This window comes from Microplitis mediator, chromosome 7 (genome assembly GCF_029852145.1).
Source record: "Microplitis mediator isolate UGA2020A chromosome 7, iyMicMedi2.1, whole genome shotgun sequence".
NCBI classification, from domain to species: Eukaryota; Metazoa; Arthropoda; class Insecta; order Hymenoptera; family Braconidae; genus Microplitis; species Microplitis mediator.
The window spans coordinates 13677294-13693922 of record NC_079975.1 but is presented as its reverse complement, the minus strand read 5'-3'; the positions used below and the strand labels follow the sequence as shown (position 1 = coordinate 13693922).

The following is a 16629-nucleotide window of genomic DNA, read 5'->3' as shown; positions in this document are numbered from 1 at the left end:
AAATTTACAATTTTCTTAGCGGGAAGTTAAAAAAAGTGTCATACATCTTGAAAATCGCATTTTTATGTTTAAAACTAACAAAAAAAATGGAAATACAGAATTATCAAATTTTTAAATATTTGTTGTTGAAAGTTTATGTAATGTTGAACAAAATTATGTAAAACTTTATATAATTATCAATTTTTTCCATAAAGTTATGAGCATTCAAATATTTTATATCTGATATTTTCAAAAATTCATAACTTTTTCAAAATTGGTATAAGAATTCGAAAAAAATCATGGATGCGTTTTTCAACAAGAACTATACCATGTCAAAAAAATCGGTCAACCGGTTGACCTTGTGTGTCAGCCCTAAAACTTCCTGCTATTTTCTAGCTCCTTGAGCTCGAAAAATCGTTGTGAATACGTTTTCGAGCTCGAAAATACTTTTGAATGCCGTTATTTTCGAAAGAAAACGTTTTTTACCATTTTTTCTCCAACGATCCCAGTGAACATATGACCTTATTTTGACGTCATACGTAGGTCATAGCAATGTCACGACATCTGATGTAAATTTGATGTCAATCTACATGACTTTAATATGATGTAAAGCTTGTGACATCATATTGATGTAAGCATGACTCTTGTACGACGTCACAGTTATGACTTGTGTATTACGTCCGTTTGACATAGAATCTACATCACATTGTTATGTAGTAATAAAGTCATTATCCGTATATCATAATGACGTAATTTTGAAATCATACATTTATGTCAGTAGCAAAGTCACGGTTATACGTAATATGGATGTCACTCTTAAATCATATCTTTACATCAGTGACAAGTCAGTATTTTACGCAATGCTGATGTAATTTCCGAGTCATAGTTTTTTATCATCTATTTATTGAAATAAAACAATCATAGAATGAATTTTCAAATATGTGTAAATGTGTAAAAATAACAACTAAACGTCGAACATTTTTGGGGTCAAAGTAATCGATAAACTCGATAATAGATCATTCAGACGTTTTAGATTAGAACATTAGCGTGAGCATAAAAAAATTAACTTTATTTTTTTAAATGATATATCGAAAATATCATTTAGGATGACAAAGAAAATGTCACGACAGTTTGAACTCTTTTGCTATTATGATTTTAAAGTTTAGTATCACAATTTTTCAATCGATTAAATTTCATACGATTTTGTGAAATTATTTAATGTTTCGCAAAATTTTATACAAGATTTTTTAAATTTCACATCACAACAAAAAATTGAAAACTTTTATGAACTTAGTGAAATTTTATACAATTATCATCGAGGCCGACAAATATTGCTTCTATAAAATTTCATATAAGTTCATGCCCTCGCGGATTCGGGGTTACTGTGAAATTACAGTGAAATCACAGTGAAATCAATTTTACCGTAAGTTTACTGTGTATTGATGGTAATTTCATAGTGAATTCACAGTCGTTTTGTGCCATTTCGTCACTCTGGTTATATAGTAATTTTACAGTAATTTTATGGTAGTTCCATAGTGATTTCACTTGTGATTCTTTTGTAGGTTTAGAATTAAATTACCATACTTTCATGATAATTTTACTGTCGATCAGCTATCGATTTATGGTAACCCAACAATGGTAACACTGAGGCTTTATCATGGGTTCACAGTCAGTTTATCGTGATTTCACTACGAATTCACTGTGATTCCATAGTAATCTGATAGTGTTAACTCTGTGACTTTACAATAGTTTCACAGTCAGTTCATAGTGGTTTAACCATGAATTTACCGTGATCCCATGACAACCTAGTAGTATTAGCACTGTGACTCTATGATATTTTCACAGCAAATTATTAGTGTTTTCTCCATGATTTCACTCTACTTTGATAGTGATCTGATACGGTACATCTATCATCAATCCAATTTCAAAATCAAAATTTGAATTTTTAATGTCATTAATCGATAGAAATGGAATTAAAAAAAAAATAATATCAATTATTTCATAAATGCTCCTATAATTATTTGTAAGTTTAGCAAATATTTGGGCACATATGTATTTTATTTATTATAAATTTGGCTATTTTAGGAATTTCCGAGCGAAACTTTATCTGTAATTATCTAATTTAGTTAATTTTATAAAAGCTTAAGACGGTAAAATTCTTCAGAATTATGAAAAAAAATAAATAAATAAAAAAATTGAATAACTTTTTTTTTAAAACTGTATAAATTGAATTTAAACTACTGCAAAAAATAAAGAGAACATCATTTAGATTAATATTTCAATAGTAAATATTTATTATTTATCATAATTTAAAATAAAATATTCTTAAATTAAGAAAACTTGATGATTTACAAATGAAGGCAAAAATTTTTTTTGATAAATATCGAATTCTTTTAATTTTATAGTATTTAATAAAATAATTTTTCTTATAGCTTAATCTTGAGTATATATAGTATTGAATAGCATGAAGTAACAGATTAAATATTTAGTTCCGAATGCGTGTGGTGGCCGAGCGGGCTAAAGTACATGACTTAAGCTACTCTCAATCGAAAGGTCGGCAGTTCGAGTCCCATCATGCGTTAAAAAAAAATGAAATTCCTTCTTTACCGAGGGTAAAAAAATAGCAGTTAATCCTCCAGAGGAATTACATGAAGACGTACAAAGGGATACTAAATAATTTTTTTAAACAAGAAAAATTATTTATTGAAAAACCAAGATTAGGATTATTGTTGCTATTATAATATTATTATTAATTTTATTATTATTATCTTTGAATCAATAAATATAGGATCTCAATATTGCCCCTAAATCTCGATGAAAACTAAGCAGATCCAGGATTAAATGATTAAGAAATCACAGTAATATTACTGTCAATTCACAGCGATATTATTGTGATTTCACGAAGAATCTATAGTAAGACTGCTGTGAAATCACTGTATGATCACGGTATTATTACTGAGAAAGCATGACTGAAGCACTGCAGATCCAGCATAAACTGATAGTGAAATCACTGTAAATACACAGTAATACTACTGTCAACTTACAGCTATACTACTGTAAATTGACTGTTATGCTATTGTGATTCTACTATGAATCGATGGTGAAATCATCATAAAATTACCATCGGATGATAATTATCACACAGTAAGCAAATGGCACAAAGTTACAGTGATTTCACTGTCATTTCACTATGGGTTCACTATCTTTCCACTATGATTTCACCGAAATTTCACCATGATTTCGGAGTAATCCCGAGTCCGCGAGGGTGGAGTTTTTTAAATTTTGTAAAAATCCATCACGAAAACTTATTAACTCTGTCTTTTCCGGCATTTTACTCTAAATACATCAATTAAGCACGAGATTTGAACTCTCGTGATGTGGACCAGTGAGCAACGTTCAGGACTACCAGCCAAGAGGAGCCGTGTTCGAACCCAGCAGACGCCCAGGATTTTTTCATCATTTAACGTTATCTAATCTTGTTTCAGAATTCACAATGCGTTCGCGCGGTAATAATCAAATCAAAAATTCGGTATTACATTTTATTTTTTTATTTTTCAAAATATTTTTTCCGAATTAATAATTTTGACATAACCCATATGTCATATTGACGTCATAGAAGGTCACACAGACATCACATTTACATCATGCATACGTCATTAGTTTTACATCATAATCTTACGTAAAAAAGTGGGAAATAATGAGTCACACCTGACTCATTCGTGACTTATATCTTACGTAAATGATGACATAGCGTAACGTCACTTTGACGTCAAATTTACGTCAATGTGTTTACTGGGATATATCTTTCATACGAATTGACCGATTGAGAAGGTTAAGGTGGAAATCGACGCGTTTTATAGAGTTCTAGAGCTGATTAGATTTTGAAATTGATTGATTCAATTTTTTTGTAGACATTCGAAAAAAAACGTTTTTCACTATTTCTTTCATCAACGATATCTCTCAAACGAATTGACCAATTAAGACGGTTGAGGTGACAATTGACGCATTTTATCAAGTTCTAAAGCTGATTAGATTTTGGAATCAATTCATCCAGCAAATTAAAAGTTATCAAAAAAAAATATTTTTCGAAAAAATGTGATTTTTGACATATCTCCGAACGCACCTTACGATTAAGCTCAAATACAGCTTCTAGATATTAACAAGCCGCGTCGAATGACACCTTGATGATCAAAATCGGTTTATTCGTTCAAAAGTTATAGAATATTTACATACCTACGTATGTTTCAATTTTCACCCCTCTTTGAACCTCTCTGCATCTGAGAACATGCTCTAGCGTTTCTTCTTCATTTCTGCACGCTCTGCATGATCAGCCTCTGAACCCTTTTTTTCCTGCCTTCTCTATATTTCCGTACCTTAACCGGCACCATGTTTCCTTTACCCTCGTTGGTGTCCTCTTATCCATCCAATTGGGCTCGCCTCCAACGCTGGTTTTTATAAACTTGAATCTCAGGTTGTATGATGAGTTTTTTATCTTTTCCTCATCCTCTATTTTTATTTTTTCCCTGAACAGGATTATTCCTTCCTCCAGTCTCTCCTTTATCTTCTTTTTATCTTCTCTATTCCAAATCCTTTTTATCACGTCCTCACACTTTATCTCTTCCATTGCTTCCTTGAACTCTCTTCCCCACTTCGATGGTTCATTGTTCAGGATGTTCCTGCATTCTTCTCTTCGGCATCTCTTGGTTCATCTTACCTCCCCTGCGTCCATTGTATCCTTTATGAATTTGCATGCTCTTTTTCTAATCACCACCTTAATACTTTCCATTCCTGCTTTCGTTCTTTATATATATTCCGGCGTGTTCTTTGCCACTCCAAACGCTGCTTTGCAGTACCTGTTATACACTTTCTATTTCTTGGCTGCTCTTCTAGCCCCATATCTCCACCCCGTATAACGCTCCTGATCTCACCAGTATGTCATATAAATACATTCTGTCCTTTATTGTACTTCTATCCGTTTTTTTGATGAGTCCTCATGTTGCGTACAGCGCTTTTTGCGTTTTGCATGCCAGGTACCTCGTGTGCTTCCTCCAGTTATTCGTACTTGACATCCAGCATCCTAAATATTTCAATTCCTTCACCTCCTCTATTTCCTTCCCTCTGAACTTCCACTTCGTCTTCTCTTTGTTCGCCCTTCCTTTGCTTCCTACTACTATCACTTTTGTTTTTTGTGTATTCACCTTCAATCCATTTTCCTCTGTGTATTTCTTAAGTACTTCCAGCATCTTCCTGAGACTTTCTTCATCCTCCCCTAATATCGCCACATCATCCGCGTATTTTCCTAGGAATATTTTGATCTTCCCCATCACTAGTCCTCCCACATTCCTTCTTTCGAACTCTTTATCCACATCTTCTAAGAACAGGCTGAACAGCACAGGGGGCTTAGCAGGCATCCTTGTCTCACCTCTTTCCTTGATCTGAATTTCCTTGACACTTTCCCGTTTACCACAACCCTGTTTTCCGTTTTTTCGTATATTGCTTTTATGTATTTCAGCATCCTTCGTTTGACCCCTGCCTCCTCTAATTTTCCAAAGAGCCTCTTTCTATTCAAACTGTCGAATGTCGTTTCGAAATCAATATAACACACGTATCCTTAATTATTTTTCTTCTTTGTTCTATTATTTGTCGCTGCGTTGAGCACGAAGATCTGATCTCTCGTCCCTCTCTTCCTCCTAAAACCCGCCTGACTTTCTCCTATAACTCCTTTCTCCTCGGTCCAATTTTCCAGCCTCTTCGTCACCACATTCATGAGTATCTTGTAACCTATATCTAGTAGCGAGATCCCTCTGTGGTTTTCCGGCTTTTTCGTATCCCTTTTCTTATATATCGGCGTGATGTGCACCGTTTTCCATCCCTCCAGTATCTCTCCAGTCATCCAGATTTCAATTATTACCTCCTTAAGTTCCAACTGTCCTTCTTTCGGCATTGCTTTAAAGAATTCCACCACTAGCCCATCCTGTCCTGGAGCTTTTTTGTTCTTCATTTTTCTTATTGATTACTTCATTTCCTCCATTTCTATTTTTGCATCCATTACATTATCATTCAATGCCTCTTCTTTCCTCCTGTTAGCTATTGTATCGTCTTCTTTGTTGCTCTCATCTTCCTCTCTTTCTTCCTTCTCTTCCTCTTTGCTTTCTTCTTTCTTTTCTGCCTTCTCTTCTTCCACCTCCTTTCCTCCTAAGATTTGCTGGAAGTGTTCTATCCATTGTTCCTCTCTAATTTCCTCACTCACCCTTCCTCTGCTTTTCTTTCTGAACGCATTTATTGCTTCCCACCATTGTGTCATATTTTTACTCTTGTTTATTTTCCTTCTTTTTTCTTCCCTTCATTCTTCTTGCCTCCTCTTGCATGTTTCTCTGTACTCTTTTCTTTTTTTGTGCAGGTCTTTCTTATGTTCCTTACTGTTCATTTTTGTTTGCTTTTTTAGTGCTTCAAACATTTCTTTTCTTTTCTTTCTGCACTCTTCGTTGAACCATTGGCAGTCCTTTCTTCTTTATTTTGCTCTTTTTTCTATTTCACATACCCTTGCTGCCGTTTTTGTGATTTCTACTATTCTCTCCCAGTTTTTTTTTCTTCCTCCTCTCCCTCGATTCTTTTTTCCATACTTCATCATATTCCTTTGTTTTTTTTCTGTTCCACCTAAATCTAGATCCATTTTCTCGTTTGTTGTCTTTCATGAGCTTCCCGTCCCATTCTTCTTCTTTTCGTCCATCCAAGTCTCCTCTGAAATGTCACCTTCTTCCATCTTCTCTCTCCTTAACGTCAATGCAATTGGTAGGTGGTCTGATTCTGTTGCTGGCAAAATCTTCATTTTATCTATTTTTATCCCGCTCCCTCCCCCTACTTTCATCACTCAGTCTATTACTGTGCTACTGTCCTCTTCCCCTCCTCCAATAAATGTTACTGCTCATTGTTTGTCCCCTTTTACACTTTCATTTATTACGCTGACTCCCAGTTCCTTGCAAATTCGTAGCAGTTTCCTGCCCTCGCTATTAATATGTTTATCTTGAGACCTTCTTTCAGTATCTAGCTCTTCTTCGTTTGCCTCTATGCAGCCACCTTCTTCTCCAGTTCTCGCGTTCATGTCCCCTAGGATGCATACATTAGGGTGTCCGTTATTTCCCAAGTTGTTATTTTTTTTTTCAAAACCCGCAGTGAAATATCTTCCTAGTCATGAAAAAAAAAGCCTGTGAAAACGGGAGCTCTTAATATCAATTTTGAAAGGTCGCTCATCGTCAATTTCAATTTTACATTTAAATAACATGGAAAAAAAATTTTATTAACTTTGGAATTTTACAACTCATTTTGGAATTAACATGCCGGGGTGAGAGATACTTATTTTTGAAAGAAATTGAACGCTCTAAATAAATTGTCTCTTATGTTTTTTCTCTAAGTCTACTACTTTAAAAGTTATTCGAGTTCAAAGTTCAACATGTAATTAATTTAACCTTTTTTTCTTAATTTTTCTTAAATATTTCATAATTATTATTGAAAAAAAACGACCAACCGGCAAAAAAGTGCACTACATTTCCGACAAACCCCAGTTGGTCGATAACTGAAAATTTCGTCTATTTACTTTGAATATTATTAAAAAAAAAAAGATTTAGCGTATTTGAGTCCTCGAAAACTTGGTATTTCCTTAAATACCCCCTTTTGCCCCTCCCAACCCTATATATTAGACTGGGCCAAAAAAATCGACGATTTTTTTTTTTTTCGATACTGTGAAAATATTATTCCTGACAACCAAAAAAAAATTATTGTGCAATTTTGAGCCCTTAATAGTGATATTAAGAGATGTATCGTTACGACTATTAGTTTTTTGACAGAAATTACATTTTTTACCCAAAACTCGTAAATCATCAATCTGAAAAATTTGAGCACTGTATATTCTTAAAGGAAATTGAATTCCCTACAAAAAATCTCTCTTAGTAAATTGACGTAAAACGAGCTGTTTCTTATTAACCGCGCCTTAAACATTGATTTGTTTTTTAAATTCTTTGTTTCTATTTTGGGTTTTTGTAACTACTGGAAATATTAAAATTTTTTTAATTAAAATACAATATTCGTGAACGAAATTTAATGGTCTACAAAAAAGGTCTCTTAACATTTTTTGCTAAATTCACTCATTCGAAAGTTATTCAAGGTTGAAGTTGAGTCAAAACGACTTTCATAACCTGAATAACTTTTTTTACGTCTTCTGATTTTTTTAAGTAGCTAACGATGCGTCATAGGAATAATTAGCAGGCATATTTTTGTAGGTAATTGAATGCTCTACAAAAAAAGTTTCTTATCATTTTTTGATAAATCTATTTTCTCAAAAGTCATTTGAGGTTGAAGTCGAATTCATATTAAATTTTGAAACTATCAGACCTATTACAAAATATTATAGGACCTTTTTTGTAGACAATTTTATTCCCTAGAAGTTATTTCCAATAAAGTTTTCTCGAATTCCGCATTGTTTTCTAGTTATTTTTATTTTAATGTCAAGTTCTTAAAATCGATCAGAAGACTATATTTTTTTATGAGCATGACATTAAAATAAAAATAACTAGAAAACAATGCGGAATTCGAAAAAACTTTATCGGAAATAACTTTTAGAAAATAAAATTGTCTACAAAAAAGGTCCCATGTTATTTTGTAATAGGTCTGATAGTTTCGCCGGAAAAGTAAAAAGATCTCAAAATTTAATATGAGTTCGACTTCAACCTCAAATAACTTTTGAGCAAATAGATTTATCAAAAAATGATAAGAAACTTTTTTTTTAGAACATTCTATTACCTACAAAAATATGCCTGCCAATTATTCCTATGACGCATCGTTAGCTACTTATAAAAATCAGAAGACGTAAAAAAAATTTTTTTCATGTTATTCTTATGGAAAATATAGAAGTGCGATGAGGAACCTCTTAATGTTAATGTTAAGAGCTCTAATCTTCACAGGCGTCTTTTTTTATCTAAATGAAACTTTTGAACCTGTTTTCAAGAAAAAAAAAAAATTTGTTATTTTTTGGATCACCCTAATATATATAAACAGAAGTGAGGAATAACTATTATGTTTTGCATATTAATATGGCTATAACTTCAAAACTCATTAACTGATCGAGATGATTATCGATAGGATGCATAAGACCTATCCAGACAAAACAATGACCAGAAATATGAGGTTTCTTTATCCAATAGTAAATGACTTATGGAACGAGATATGAGAATGTCCATTTTTTTTTAATTTTTCAGTTTAAAATATTAGTTGACATAGGCATTAATATTTTCATGTTAAAAGTCGGTGTTCTAACAGTTTTTCAGACCTTAACAATCTATTAGGAATGACAAGTATTTTCTTTCCTATTTCGTGAGAAAATTGACTATCGGTTAATCACATCGTCTTTTCTTTCAGATCCCTGCCAAAGTTAAGCAGCCAAGACGATGATGGACCAAATTCTCACACTCATTATATAGGAGTGGCACATTTTGAACCTATTCCACACGATCATGATTTCTGTGGGAGAGTCGTCATAAATGTGAGAATCTACTTACTTTTGATGAATTAAAATAAATTTTATACAAGGCTCCTGTATAATGATCAAAACCTACTATAGAGTTACCAATTTTTAATCGTCAGCTAAATAATTCGTAAAAAATATTCTTTTGCCTAAGAATAAACTAATTTAATAATGTAATCAAAAGGATATTCAAATGTATGGGATATTTCAAATGAATATTTGAGCTGTAGAAAGGTGAAATTAGTAGTAGTTTGATCTTAGTTTAGAGGTAGTAAAACTAATACTATATGTAGTTGCTATTAAGCTTTCAGTAATCACGCGGAAATGCTTATAAATTACTGATAGATCGTAATTGCGTAATAGATTTTACGCATAAATGGATTAATTGTATTAGTATCTCTAGTTTCATAGCATCAGTGTCATTATATCTATCAATTAAATTAAAATTAGTATCTTCTATTTCGAATAGGCTGATTTAATGACTCTACCGCTATTTATATAGCTTTTAATACTATCATGGAACAATTAATCAATTTATATTAATAAGCAACAATTATTTTCTTGGTCACCCACCTATTCTAAAGTTGATAATGGCATGTGGAGAGGACCTATTTTAGGGTCATAAGGTGCAGCCACGTCTTACGATTTTATCTCGAAATAGCCTGTTGACCAGTACCGGAGAATGGTGTCGCGAACGGGCCTCTGTAAGCTCATCTCATCCAGAGTCTCTTAATTTCCTGAGATGGAAGGAGTGTTAGGTCGACAGAGGTATAGACTCGTGATGGTTGTGGTTTAACACCACATTTTAATAGTGCGAATTCTTTGAACTCACGTTCGGTTAACGTCTATCTTGGTCTTTACTTGATTATTTTTCGATCAAGGGTATCGTTTGGGGAGTACGAAACTCTTGTATACCCAAAAAGGTAAGGAAACGGACTCCGCAAGAAGGGGTAAGCATTTGAAATTAACTGGTCTCTAGTTAGCTTCGTTATATTAATTAAATATACGTGTATGCCACCGTGGACGTCAACTTTTTTATCTCGCGCGATTTGCTTGCAGTACTATGTGTACTCTCCACAACAAGAAAATAACCGGCCTAGACTTAGTAGAAAAGCCAGTTTGTTTCCTTTCGGTAATCAGGAAAATTCTTGAGAATCAACCCAGACAGCATTCCAGTCAGAATGACTGCTTTATGACGTCTTTTTGAAGGCGTCCTCAAGAAGTCTTACAATGACTTCTTAAAGGTGTCATTTTCAAGAACTCTTAATTGAGAGTTCTTAAAGACTCCATAAATAAGACGTCAGTTTTGTGACGACTAAATGTATTCTTTTTTAAACTTCTTTATGAAGTCAAAATTAGAAGCTCCTTAAAGACGTCATGGTAAATTTATACTGAAGTCTTGTTTGCGAAGTCCGAAAAAATAACTCTTTGAGAACTTCTTTTAAAGACGTCTTACTGAGTTCGCTAAGTCGCTCATTCGGCATCTTGAGAACTTCTTAAAGACTTCTTTAAGATGTTGATGAGACGTCCAAATTATAAATAGGAATTCATTCAGAACTCATCAAGACGTCATTTTGCTATCTGGGAAGTTAAATTGATTACAGTGATCTTATAACTAAGATGGCGTAAACACGTGATGGTTTATGTTTTTATTATTTTACAACATTATTATCAACTACTGTTGTCTTGTAATTTTATAAGCCCATTCTGAAATGATTTATAGAATTTACCATCAAACTGTAACTTACTGTAATTTTTATACGAATGAAATACAACGAGTAAGTAATATATGGTCTGACTACATCAAGAGCACATATTATGAAGCCTGAAGAAGTATCAATAAAGATACGAAACGTTGCAAAATAATAAACAATCTTGAGTTGTTATTTTGATCCTACAACCTCTCAATCAATAATTATATTTGATGATTTATTAAAAAAATTAGAACTTACTGAACTCAGAGAAAATAAGTAGCCTTTGCTGACGGCCTCCTCGTCATCATAGAAAGCACCTCTCGGGCCGATATTGAGAAAAATGCTCAACAGATTGCAGATTTGAACCACTGAAAATCGTAATAGGAAAAACAATGATAGCAATGAGAAAGAGCATTAAGTTGGGACAGTGCTTTGCGGCAATGTCCACTATCTACGGAGGTTATTTCCAGCCCGTTGACAGTAATGCAGCAGCGAGCTGGATTGGCCTATAGGCGAAAAAGGACTAGAAAGCCCTTAGGGCCCTGCAATGGCAAGCTCTGATCACTCTGATGGCTTCGTACAAGACGACATTGTATGAGGAACTTTATGTTCCACTACAATCTTTGCACTGGCAAACAAGCAACCTTGGATCCGTGGCCGTGCACCCAAATGACACAGAAGGCCTTGTCTCCCTTGAAAAAAAAAGCATTCGAAGATGGCAAGAAAAGTGATACGAAACAAGTAAAGAACGAATGCCGTTCAATTTCTTTCTCGACATTTCTAAACGTCAAACCAACAAATACACGAGCTATAATTTCCGGCTTAGCTATCGAAGTATATGGGCATGAGTGCGTATAATTACAACTTATGGGAATTCCGCGCACTTAGGATACCTCAGCTTCAAGTTAGGTGAGTGAGAGAATGTAGAAATAGAATGAATAAATGATTGTAAAACATTTCTGGGCATCTTCTGAGGAAGGCAGGGAAAAGAACCATGTCTCCTCTCGGATAAGTGGTATAACGACCAATAAATGGAGTTGGTGCTATAAGCGAATCCTCTCTGAAGCGGCATAAGAGAAACCGAATGCTAGGAATCCTATGGTTTTTTACTTGTAGTGGCTGTTTGTAAGGTCCCACACGCAAATGAATGCTTGATCTGACTATTTGTCCTAGGGTAACACCGATAATGATCTTACACTCAATAATTCACTTGTAAATTATACAATGGTAGAAGATACAAATGTACAAAGCACGTGTATACCCAAAACAATGAGGAAACAGCCTCTGTAAAAGACAGTGAGCATTAAAAGTAGCTGATTCTCCGCTTAGCTCCGTTACATTCATAAAATAGACGTGTATGCACCCGAACGGGCGCCATTTTTGTTTTGGCTCGAAAAATCAAAGTGACTGAAAGTTCGAAAAAGTTGTTTGTCGCTCAGGAATAGAAAAAGTTAATAATAGTTGGTTACAACTTGAATGATTATAAATGGCGAGGACCTTTGTTAAGGCAAAACAGTGAGACCGCGTCTTACTATTTTATCTCGAGGAGGCTAATTGATTAGTACGGGGAACTGGTGCCACTGGTGGGACCCCGAGCTGCTCTAAACTTTGATTTGGCTTGAATAATCACAGCGCCTAAAAGCTTGGAAAGTAGAAAATTCATCAGGGACTGAACAAGCGGATAATAGCTTGTTGGGAAACCGAAAGATAACAAGTGGAGGAAGCCCTTTATGTCGGGTATAGGGAGAAGTTACGTCCCATCACTTATCCATAAACAACCATTTTGACCAGTGCTGGGAGACTGGTACTACGGGGGGCCTTTCCAAGTCCACTTCGACCAAAGTCACTTTATTACCTGAGATGGTAGTAGTGTTCGGTCCATAGAGGTAGGACTCGTGATGGCTGTGGTTGGATACCACGCGCAATGAGGCTTTTTGATAATACTTCCGGTTAATGTCCACCTTAGTCGTCACTCGATTATATTTTTCGGCTAAGAGTGTCGTTTGGGTCGGAAGATGGAGATGACCCCGTAACGCGTGTATGCCCAAAAGGGTTGGGTAACGGCCTCCCGTAAAACGAAGGTGGACTTCCGTCCCTTCACATTAATTAATTAATTGCCACTGGCGGGCCTCTCCAAACCCATTTCGGACAGAGTCTCTTTATTTCCTGAGATGGAAGAACTGTCAGGCCCACAGAAGTATGGACTCGTGGTGGTTGTAGTTAGATACCACCCGTCAAAGGGATGAGCAGTTGATCTTGAGTTAGCTCTGTTACTTTAATCAATTAACTTAAGTCTACGTTATTTTGCGCATTGAAATGTAAACAATGGATCCAACGTATAATTTAAGATATCATCGATTAGAGCCCTAATTAACTCATGATAAAATTAATCATTTATCTATCATAATTATTAATTTATCTTATACATATATATCTTTAAAAGCGAAAATATATTTTTGGGTCTTGGTTTAACAAAAATATCTGTTTATATGTTTGAATATTGATCAATCTATTCCATCACCGAAGTTATCACTAGCGCCCCTTCCCTAATAGTTTAAAATTGTCTTATCAAATATTGCAGGCTGCGTGTCTCGGGAACAAGATGAAAGAGCGCACACCTAGCATTGATACTTATATAATTATTTAATTTATTTTATCAATCATATTTTTTATTTATAGATAAATTATTAAGTGACGCGAGCCTACATTAGCTGACACGAGCTGGTGTAGGTACTGCCGTTTTCAAAAAATTTAAATTTATCAATCAACTTTTATTTTTATTTCCTTTATCTATAATTATCATATTTCTTTCTGATTTTCATCTAATGAAATTGTTTTTATAATAATAATTAAACTTTACTTGTATCACTATTGTGCTTTACAAGACTACATTCAAACTCTCTCTCGTTGCATACTTTTCGAGCATTTTATAAGGAACAGTTGGATTTAGCCGGTGCCAAAAAAATTTATACGGGCTCTCCTCTTCAGCCGAAGGACTACACAGAGAAGACCTAGCCAGTACATTTCGGTTTGGATGAAGCTCCAGTGATCAATAAAATTCCCATTTTACCGATCACTGGATCTTCATTCTACGCCTGACGAACAGAGACCTTCGTTCGAAACCGACGCGTGGCTGAGCGGTCACCCAGCCAAGTAGTAATCATGCTTGATGCTACTTAACTCAGGTAACCGCCCGAGCCACACGCGTGCCGAACGGCTGCCTCAGACGCTTGAAATTGGTTTTATAATTTATCAGCAAAGTAAAATAACAAAATCTTGATGCCATTGATTGTGAGAAGTTTTGGAGAAATTTATGCTAAAATACGAATTTTGGCTATGATAATTTTTTATCAAATTTGGATGGCTTCTAGTTGAGTACAACATTTAAATGATAAGTATTTAGACGTATTGTCTGCTAAGCGGAAGCACTTGTTCGCATATTATTACTACGAGTGACGTAAGTCAATTCTGTATGGACTTGAAGATCGGAACATTTTTCGCACAATGACAAAAAAAAAATTGGAAAGTAAAAAATCTACTGGATGACTAAATTTCTGAAATTTTTCGCATATATAGATGCTGGTATGTCAGCTGAAAATTTTAGGCCACCTCCAAACTCCAGAACTACTCCTTAAGCAGTCCAATTACATAAATTTTTTCCATTTTTGTTGTGCGAAAAACGTTCCGATCTTCAAGTACATAATTCTGTTTCTGAAGTTGACTCGGTATCACATGATTTATAAACAGTTTATGGAATCAATTAAAAATTTTTTTAATATTAATAACAAGTAGCTAATGAAACCATAGTCAGTCATTTACTTCCTCACTCAGTTAATAAATTCTTAATGATCAAGAAGCAGGTGGACCCCCGACCCTGAATTTTTCTTAACTTAGCTAGCCAACTATGTCTCAGTTCCAAGAGGCTGAAATAACTGTCAAAAAAATTTTTCTCGGTGACATCTAAATTAAATCATAGGTCATCTTTGTAATTGAGCGTTGGAAGTGTTTAGTCACCCAGTTACATAAAAAATCTTCAGTTCTAAGGGCCAGCTTGTCAAGTTGAGACTTTCACTAAAACCGAGATCAAAGAACTGTCAGTATAAAAGAAAAGTAACTAATGAAGTGAAATTGTTCACTAATGATTACTCTGAATTGTGTACCTCAATAGCTACTTTGACTGCAAACTGATTATTAAAATGAAAAAGATTTAGTTAAAATAAATTTTTTTGACCAATTTTCTACTGTCAACGTTAGCATTACCCAAGGCGTGCAAGAAACCAAAGTGAAGATAAATGATCGAGCTCAATCATCCCAATAATGATTTAATCTAAAAACAATTTGTGGGCCCAGGTACAACTTCAATAAAGAAAAAAGTTTAGAAAATTTTCGTCTCTCGATATTTTATTGTTTGGATAGAAGAGATGCCCAAACAAATTTTTCATCAACAGATTTTAAAACTACAAACTTTAAATTTCAAACAGCTTTTCTCTCAAAACTCTATACAACCATTCTTACAAACAGATAACTTTTCAAAATTAACTTAAAAATTTTTTAATTTTTTTGCTCCTTTAGTTTTTGGGATAAGTGTATTTAAAAGAAAACATTCAAAAATTTGTATCGATTTGTTATATTTGCCATAATAATAGCATAAATAATATATTTTTGTGATTGACTTTTTGTTCCTACTTTTTCCGTATCTAATTTTGTAAAGTTCAATCAAGTATTTTGTGTACTCAGATAGTTATTTTATACGCATTCTAAAAATAAAGCGGAAAACTAGAAATCATTTTTTTTTTTATCATTGCAGAAAAAAAAATTATTCCTATCAAATGCATCAACGGGTGGACAATCACATTTAATTGATAATAATAAAGCAAATGCAACTGCTTACCAGTTTCAATTTTTATGGAATCGGTGACGCGAATGAAATGGATAAAGGAGAAGAAAAAGGAGTTAATCGAAGATCTAAGAATACAAGAAGATATGTATACATCGGTATTAAAATAATGCTACATGTATAAATTTGAAATCAACCACGCCCCTTGGAGCGCGCGCGGCGTTATGGGTAAGAAAGTACACGGTCGGTCACTTGATCAGCTGTTAAGCGAAAAAATAATAATTTAGAATTATTAAAACTTAATGAATTAACAAATAGACATTCTGGAAATGTTTAAGATGACTTCTCTGACTCTTCAAATTATAATCTTTTAAGAAAGTACTGATTTTATATCTACGTGCACTAATAATTAAATTTTATAACTGATTAAAGTAACAGTGACCAATTTTTGAATTTTTAACCAATTTTTTTAATAACACGCAAAGTTTAAAATAAAGTCCTCTTTTTTTTTGTTACTTTATCATTCCGGATGTGAATCATTTATGAAATCGGGTAAAAGTAAAGAGTAAATAGTCGGGACCTCGCTCCCTCGACCGACAGGC

General features: G+C 33.9%; 1 protein-coding gene across 2 annotated transcripts in view; it reads left to right on the top strand.

Annotated features, from left to right (window-relative positions):
• Positions 1-16629, top strand: part of LOC130670926 (potassium voltage-gated channel protein Shaker) — a 108064-nt gene that overhangs the window by 21252 nt on the left and 70183 nt on the right. For both annotated transcript variants that reach the window (XR_008990452.1, XM_057474560.1), the window contains exon 3: positions 9391-9514. Coding sequence is in view for 1 of the 2 variants with exons in the window: in XM_057474560.1 (XP_057330543.1) it covers positions 9391-9514 (124 nt within the window). In the remaining variant the exon portion in view is untranslated. The remainder of the gene's footprint in view (positions 1-9390; positions 9515-16629) is intronic.